Genomic DNA, 9,229 nt, shown 5'->3' with positions numbered 1-9,229 from the left:
ACCTGAAGGACACCAGGCTGAAGAAAGTCTGACCTACAGTGTTATACTGTTATTAATGCCTTGTGAAAGTCCAGGCCATACATACGCGGGCTAGAATTCAAGGTTCAGTCTCATCCAGATTTGACTGTATATATCTTGTACAATTTTTAATATTTCTGATGACAGCTGAGAACATAAACTGAGGGTCTCAGATGGCAAAAGGAAAACAAGAAAAATGCCTGAAATCACCACCTTTCCTACTTCGAAACAGAGCTATTCCTAAGAAGACACAAAAGTTAAACACCAGCTTTTTTTTTTAATCCCAGCTGAAAATATGAGCATTTTCAATGGTTTTTTTTGTTTTGTGTTTTTTTTTTTTACAACCAACAGTTCCACAGAAAAACAAAAATTGCATTTCCTTCAACAGAACATTTAAGTGCAATACAGTAACTGCTTACTCATATAAATCAGTTACATTCTTGAAAGGGGAGCTTTTTGAAAACAATGCTTATCAAAAAATGTCAAAACACAGAAGAGATACCCAAAAGAAGTCTTTGCACTAGAACATCAATAATTACTATATAATACACATGACTAATAGAGGAGGATTTATTTTTTTTAATTTTTGATTCATTTTCATGTACAATGCTCATTTGAGGGGGTTTGCAAACCACTTCTTATATATATTTATATTTATTTATTTATATATATTTATATATATTTATATCTTTCTGTTCTGCTGGTGAAAGTCCTATATTTAAAGCCACAAAATCTTTTATTTCTTAGTTACTATTAACCTGGAGGGAGGGAACCCTTTGCCAATAAATTATTTTGTGCACATGGGAAGGGGGGGGGGGAATTCAGTAATTTTACAGAAACTGAATCACTCATGTCCTGGACACATGATGAGAGAGAGAGAGAGAGAGAGAGAGAGAGAGAGAGAGAGAGCTCTTTTAAAAAGTATTGAGCTGGGTTTTAAAGAATGCTTTCAACTATCTATACAGTTACTGCAGCGTTTCCTATAAATTTAACAGATGTTCTCAGAGTGTAGTTATTAAAATCATGTGCCTTTTATTTGAGAAAAGCCATCAAGCTGAATATATACATTGCTTTATAAAAGTTCCCCTCAGCTATAGATGTTCACCCACATACCTGGTACAGTAACAATGATTCTGCAAACTTAAAACACTTTAAATTAAATAATACTCAGAGGCACAAAAGCAAACCTCAGGATTATATGGGCGAACACTTCATTAAATAATTACTACATTCTAATATCTTTCACTTTTTAAAAACCATTTAATGTGAAGCGCTCCCATTACACAACCAGAGATACAGTAAGAATTAAATGTTTCATAGTTTCAAATAGAACATTCTTCTCACAAAACATAACAAATGTCTAAAATAGGTTCTTAATCTACATTGGAAAAAGGTAAGCTTTTCACTTCACACGCATATTGTGTGTGTATAAGCTTATATACATATATATATATCTATATATATATTATCGTATGTATATGTGGGTATATATGTATGTATATGTATACACATATATATATTACGTATGAAATATTGCTTCTATACTACTTTTTATTAGGCTAAGAAAACACAAGATCTGCACCACTATTACAAAAAAGTTGGCTTTCTACAAGATTTTGTTGTTTTTTTTCCAAAATTGAATGCCGCCCAAAGGACTGAGAAAAAAATAATTTGCATTATCAAACTGTTCTAAAAATTCTCTTCTTCAAAAACTTAGTCTCCTGCTTTTTAATTTTTTTTCTTTAAAAAGACACAAAATATGCATAGCTATCAACATCATGTCAAACAGCTGAAAAAACGGGGTGGGAGAGGGTGGGAGAAAAGAACCTAGCTTATTGCGGCTGTGAGGAAAGGGGCAGGAAAAGGTTCAAAAAGATGAAAATTGTTAAGCCACAGAAGGCACAAGAACAGTTGTACTTGTGAAGGGAGGAAAAAGTGGTGATTTGAAGGATTTTTGTCGTGCTGTTGTTCCCTAATCCTTCTGCTGGTGAATGTAAGGTCTAGGCACTCACTATAACCTCACCTTTGTCTACACAGATCGGGGAGGTGGAAGGGCCAGTGTTTGGATCTCAACTATTTTTGAACTCCTTTCCCCATGTAAACCTTTCTTTACCACAACAAAAGCAGCCTGATGACCCAATCGGATGCACAGTTTTGCTCAGAAACGGCAGGGCAGCTGGTGTGTCTGTGTGTCTGTGTGAGAGAGGGGTGTGTGATTATTGCGGGCATGCCACGCCTGCGGTAGTTTGCTGACATCCCAGGCTCAGCAGCACAGGGTCAGCAATACGCATAGCTGTCAACTTTTCCCTTTTCTTGTGAGGAATCCTATTCGGAATAAGGGAATTTCCCTTAAAAAAAGGAAAAAGTTGACAGCTATGGCAATACGACACCAGCAACTGCTACCACTAGGCAAAGCTGCCGCAAGAGACACATCGTAATGGCAAAAGCACATCTGCACTACAAGCTCATGTCGGTTTTGCCGAGGTTGCGAAGGCAATGGCTCTACTGCAGCTGGGAACTGAATTCTCCCAGTTTTTATTGGTGGGATGTTGGTTGGTTGGTTGGGCATGGTTGGGCATAACCTAAGGTTACCAGATTTTTTTCAATGAATCCGGTGACACTTTTCAACTTCTTACTAAATAGATGGATTTTGTCAGGGGACTGATTTGTAAATCCGGGGACTGTCCCCGGGAAACGGGGACGTCTGGTAAGCTTAGCTTAACTGACTTTGGGGTGAGCGATGGTCTTCACTCAGGTCTGCTCCCCAGGAATATATTCCAGCCAGTACTGCTATACCCTGTATATCTGGAGAAGGAGTAGCTCACCTACAAAACCATTACTGTATTTGGGGCATGGCAGAGGCAGCTGCCTCAACTGCATTCTTGCTTTCTTCATAATGGGATTATAATGGGCAGCACAGTAGGGGGAAACCCCTTCTGCACAAAAGACTTCCATGGCAATGGACATCTGTAGGATCAGGGTCAGATTATATATATATATATATATATATATATAGGGAATACTAAAGAGCAATGATGATGAAGACTACTTGAAGTGCAGCAAAGATTGATGCTTTCTATTTTATTTTATGTGCCTTGGAAGGCACAAAGGCAATATGGCTATATAATGCAATGAAGTCACCATAAATCTAGTTGAATTGTATATTTCAATGTATCAGATCAAGACTTGCCTGTTTTTCCTTCCTTAGCATTCTTGTGTGTTATTCACTAGTGATTTGATGTATGCTACGTATAAATAAATAAATAAAATAATGCCCCAAGCTGTAGTGTTCAACCAAATTCAAATAATCACATTTTCAGTCAATAATAATTATAGTAGTGATAATCGCACAAAACCAGTAATGCTAACAATTAACAGCGAAAACAAAAACACGTATAAGGAAAATATTTCTAGAAGTGCTTCTTATATATATTATATGTGAAGTATGGCTTTAGTATGGTAGTTGTGGGTTTTTTATGTTTCTAGGTGGCTGAGTTCATACATAATGCAAAGGCAAAACATAGCTTAGCAAAAGTGAACAATTGTGTCAATACTCAGATGTAAAGTGTGGCTGCTTCAATCCTGCACTACCCAAAAGTAAAACATGGTTTGGTTTAACATAATGTCTAAAGCTGAGTCTCCCTCCGTAAGCCAAGAACAAACCATGGCTACAGCTTGTGGTTTGTCTGGAGCAAGACAAACCATTAGCCTGAGTTCAGACATAACACAAAACTAAACCATGTCATAACATGACAGTAGCAGGACCAGGAGAGGCGTGAAGAGACTATGATTTTTCCTCACTTGCACGTTCACGCTTAGCCATGGTTTAGTTTAGGATTAAATGTGAAACTGGCCAATGAAACAGCAGACTCTGTATGTAAGCAATCGCTACAAAAATGGGTCCCCTCCCCAATTAATAAAGTTAAGTATATACACAGCCCAATGGTAAATTGTTCTTGTGATAGCATAAAGGGGGGGGGGGGGATAGCTCTTGAAGGCCTCCTCTACATTTCCAGAAAGCTTCAGCAGAAATGTGTCCTAAATCAGAAATGGAATAGTCCCAATACTCAATGAAGAAGCATATTGAGATGTTCTGAGCAGCGATGGCACAGCAGGGCAGAAAACGCAGCAGTAAGTACTTCAAGCAAGAGGTACTTGTTAGTGCAGAAATCTAGAGCTGCAGTCATTATTTGGGCATGGCAATAGCTCTGCCTCCAATGTCACTAAGCACATCTAGGCCAGCAGTGCTTGGAACAGGAACAAACCTCCTGAACGTGGGGTTGCAGGAGATCGTCAGCAAAATCCGACATATACAAATGTCTTAATGGTCTGGCTATCGTGCACAAATTAAAAGAGTGGCAATTATGCTGTCAACTGTATGGATCCAAAAAGCAAAACTGTACTAAGTACTTTAGAGGAAGTCTGGAAGCAGCATGGCTTGCTTTGAGTGCAAAGCATACTACAACTAATTGGTGGTCCTTTATCCCATGGTATTGGCTAAATCACCTACACTGCATAGACACAAATCACATCTGAAAATAACAGCAGGGGCTGCAACCCACAGAGTGGCAAGTGAAAAAAGAAGCTTATGTACAATTAGGCGCAGTTCAGACATTCAATAGACCATAGTTTATGAAGATAGGAACAAGTGCCAAGCCAGAAAGCTCTGCCCTTGCTTCCTCATTTTGTGCACCTGCTTGGCACTTATATCCTGGTCTGTATAAACTATGGCTCATGTCCGAAACAGGGAACTGTGGTTTGATGTCAGGTTACTAGCCAGGTTCTTGAATGTGGATCAAACTGCAGTTTAAGATCCTGGTTAATAAACTGGTATCACAGCTCCCAAGTTTGGATACGATTGGGAAGTAGATTTTAAACAAACCAGGATTGAAATGCTAAGAATGACATGCAAGGGGAGAGCCATGTTCCTAGTTTAAAAAACCATGGTTTACTGGGCCAGGGATGTTACATATGAAAAGACCCATTGGGCTTTGCTTGTAGTGTATGTTGCCTGAATGTATTTGCTTGTATTATTGTGCAAAAGTCTTGCACCAAGAAAATGAGTACTCAGCATGGATAAATTCTGTTATTGCATGTGGAAGAGGGTCGCTAGATTGTGGTCCTGGTGTCCTAGTTTGCTTGTTTTTAATCAGCAGGTTTTTAAGGCTTTCACTGACTACTACTTTCATCCATTTCTGTCTCTTCAAGCAGTATTTGTAAATGAAGCATCTTCGCAATGACTAGGTCAGCTTTTTCAAAATATATATAATATTGCATGGGGTAAACTTTCACTCTTCAAACTCAAAAGACAATGGTTTAATAAGAAAAAAAAATGAAGTTCAAGAAATGGAGTAAAAGGTAGGGTCCTTTAAAAAAAAATTTAATTGCTAAGCTATAAAAAAGATACCTTGGCTAACTGGTATCAAATCTGTATCAAATTGCCAGTAAGGGGTGGATAAGGAAAACTGCTAGCCCAGATAACAATAAATTCTTACTGCATCTGTACAAAAGACAACAGAGAAACGACAAATACATAGTGCCATAGAATATAAGAAAACATTACTAGACACTACACCTTTGCAAAAATGCCCAAAGTAAAAAGGAGACCACTGAAGAAAGCATTTAAAACTAACAGCGAGCTTTTAAGAAAAAAGCTGGTTATTGTATCAATTCACTGCAGTTGTATTCATTCAACTCCTATTACTAATTTTCCACTCTAAGGTAAACTTATTTTGGTCACCTTGTGGAGAAATTCCATCTGTGGCTGCTTTAAAATATGAATTCTGTTTCAGTAAATGTCAAAAATCAGGGCCAACTAGATCCGCTAAGTGCTGCAGTGGTCTGAATATAGGCCACACTCTCCTGCCCCTCCCCAAAATCTGGCTTGTATAAACCTGAATACAGTCTACGATTGTGCTCTTATAGCTAGAGATACCTTGATTTAACAAATCCATATAGGGAGTGGCTAGATTTGGGGACGGCTTATATTCAGACCCATATTTTTTTTATCTACTCGGCGCCGAAAATGGCTGCCATGTGTCTATCTCCTCACAGCAACAACATAAAGCAATTGGCTATTGTGGTATCTTCCTGCCCCATTCAGGTGGACAAGCATAGAACATTATGGGCTGCATATAGTGATGTATAGTAGATATTACAGAGGGGCAGGAATATGCATATGATGGCCATTTCCATTGGGTGTTTCAAGGAAGAATCATGTCTCGTTTGGCCTTGGTGAAATCATATTTGTCTGCAGCCAGGACTCGCATTGATGCATGTGGCTCTTCAACGCAAGGTGGTGGTAAAAAGGGGAAAGTTCTCTTGATGAGAAGTGACAGAAAAGCACTGGTAAGCCCCATTCTGGTAAGCACTATGCTCTTTTTTTTATTTTATGCCGCTTACTTTTGTTGTAGAAGAGAAGTGGTTTGATCAGGTTTACTTCCGTGTTAATGAATCACTTACGATTGAGGAAATAATAAAAGTGGCTAGCTTCTGCTTCCCTAGCCCCAAAGACAGGGAGAAAGTTTTTCCATGATTTATAGGCAACAAACCCAGAGGCACTGAAGCCTGTTCAACTCCAAGGAAGTGAGAAAGCACCGTTAACCACTTAGGTTCCCGCTGGGTTCAATGAAAGTTGGAATAGCCCATTTTTGCTAGAGTTGTGTTCTCTCTGTGTATTGTGCTGTGTTTATTCCTTTAAACAAAAAATGTCTTAAATGTCTCTGTGCCAGCTTTCTCTGATCTGGTGCCCTCCACATGTCAGCTCCCATCAACCCCAGCCAGAAAAATACAAGCTTTCTTGTACTTTGATCCGACGTATCTTTTTGTTTTGCTTTGCTTTACATTTTTCTTTTTTTCTTTTTTTGCTTCTTCGGCAATTAATTTTTAGAATAAAGCAAAGGTATGTTACAGTGTTTTTCAGATGAAAGGGTAATTTCAAACATTGCTTTTCAGGTAAAAATGTGAAATATCAAATATATACACCACTCGAGTGTCTGGTTGGGACAGAGGAAAGTATTTTGATAAAGATGGCTCCCAGGATGTGGGGGGAAACCTGACCATTCAGTGTGGTAAAGGGAAAGGACACCTTAATAAAGAGGATTAATCCTAACAACAACTATTCAGAAGTAAGTTCTAGGTTCCATGGCACATACCTCCCCGAGTATGTGTACACAGGATTGTAACCTTAAAGGCACACCGATTCCCACAGGAGAGAGTTACCACAATATTTACTGGTGAAATAATGGGACTTAAAAATGCTCAGCTATGGCTGAGAGCCATGCAAGAGTTTGTTTTTGTTTTTTGCTCTACGGAGAGTGAAATACTACTGCTTTTATAAGCTGACCGTATTATTACGACACTTAAAATCACTCCTAGAATGCTGTGTATAGCCTCTTCGGTAATACCAAAACCCCTTGCCTTAATTTACTTTATGTTTTGTGCAGTATTGCTTTGTTTGAAATGCAGTTGGGTAGTGGTGGTGGCAAGATTTAGGTGAACAGTGGTGGGAGCAAAGCCCAAAAGCGAGCAAAACTCTCGGCACTGGAATTTGGGGTTCTAACTCCATCTCCCTAATCTGTTTGGACCCGAACCTTGCTGGAATCTTGGTCCAATCCAAAATAGAGCCTTTTCAGGCCTGCAGTGGGTTCACAGAAACTCTTCCTCTCCATTCCCTACCTTACTGAAGGGATGGACAAGATGGGGAAATCACTGCAGTAGAGAAGTTTTCTTCAATCTTGAGTCTCCAGATGTTGTTGGACTACAACTCCCATCTTCCCTAACCATTGGCTAATGGCTGTGGCTGATGAGAACTGTTGTCCAATGATGAATGTTGTCCCTTCCCATTCTATGGTTTTATGACCTTACACTATCTGGGGACAGAAGGTTGAAGAACATTGCAGTAGGGTATATGGCAGAAGATGCACATGGCTGCAGCAGCATCTAGGGGCACTGGAAAATGGGGCAAAATGATTTGGGGGGGGGCATATGTTGTTCTTGTAAGAGAAAAGCTTGAAGACTGGTGTGGATAGATACTGCCTTTAAGTAACTGAAAGGGTTGTTTATATGTCTTCTAAACTATAACACAAAAAATCTACTGCCTTCAATGAACAGTTGAGCTAAAATTTAGAAAGCTCTATGCTTGTAAAATGCCTCTCTAGAATTGCGAGCTTCGTACAAACGAAGAAAACATCACTGTAGGATTGCGACATTTGTCTTTCTAAGACAAAATGCCACTTTGTAGCAAAATGTAATGCCCTAAACTTACTAAAACAGGCTTGCACACACTTCAAAACATTCTTCTCCCTGAAAAAGAAAAGTAACCCAAATGTTTCCCCTTCCAAATATTAAAAATCATGGGCAAAAGTAAAACAAAACTTGGAGTTAAAATAATTATCAACTTGTTACTTATCAAATAAAAATAATCATGGTGGATTCTTATTTGATTCCATATATATATATATATATATATATATATATATATATAATTAATATAGACACACGTACACACACACACGCACTCACATGCACAACATGGGCATCAAAAATGGGGTCTGCTAATTTTTTATACATTCATAAATAGTGGTTGAAATCTCTACTCATGGAGAAGCTCTTGGAGGCAGTTTGGGGATTTGAAAATCTCAGGAACTTCACTGTCCAGCTTACAGATGACCTTGTATATGGCCTTCTTCCAGGAAGGATCAACATCTTTGCCTGCGATAATGGCATTGAAAAACTCTCGTAATGTGATCTGAGCCACTTCCAGGAATCTCTCTGGAACCTGCTGATACAAGGAGACAATGGCATTAATAAAAGTTTTCAGTTTCAAGTCTCTGGGTCTTCAAAGGAAACTGAGCTAAGTTCTTGCTTTCAAAAGGGAGCTTACATAGCACCTGCATTTTCTAAATGCGGCAGGCCTCTATTCTCTTAGGCAAGGCTGTTATATATAGTACAATAGTAATAACTTTTAAAACATGTGTTAGCTAGCTTTGCAAAGTTGAACCACAGAATGTAGGTATTAAAATATGAACATCTGGGTTTAGTGGGTGCTCGATTTATAAGATATAATTAGCAGAGGAAGGCAATGGAAAGAGTAAAAAAAAATAAAAATACAAAGAGCAATAATACACAGCTATTGAAGATCTGCAGGGGCTTTTTGCCCAAATATTGATGTGTTTCTTCCTGTTTTCTCTGAGAATTTAGCACGTGCTGA

At 38.6% G+C, this 9,229-nt stretch overlaps 1 protein-coding gene across 5 annotated transcripts in view; it reads right to left on the bottom strand.

Moving 5' to 3' along the window:
* Positions 1 to 846: 846 nt before the first annotated feature.
* PROX1 (prospero homeobox 1) overlaps positions 847 to 9,229 on the bottom strand; it is an 82,229-nt gene continuing 73,846 nt past the window's right edge. For all 5 annotated transcript variants that reach the window (XM_079968613.1, XM_079968612.1, XM_079968616.1 and 2 more), the window contains one exon: positions 847 to 8,797. In XM_079968613.1, coding sequence (XP_079824739.1) covers positions 8,612 to 8,797 — 186 coding nt within the window. In that variant the 3' untranslated portion in view covers positions 847 to 8,611. The remainder of the gene's footprint in view (positions 8,798 to 9,229) is intronic.

This window comes from Podarcis cretensis, assembly GCF_951804945.1.
Source record: "Podarcis cretensis genome assembly, chromosome: 3".
Lineage (NCBI taxonomy): Eukaryota > Metazoa > Chordata > Lepidosauria > Squamata > Lacertidae > Podarcis > Podarcis cretensis.
This window is presented reverse-complemented; position numbering and strand designations above follow the sequence as displayed.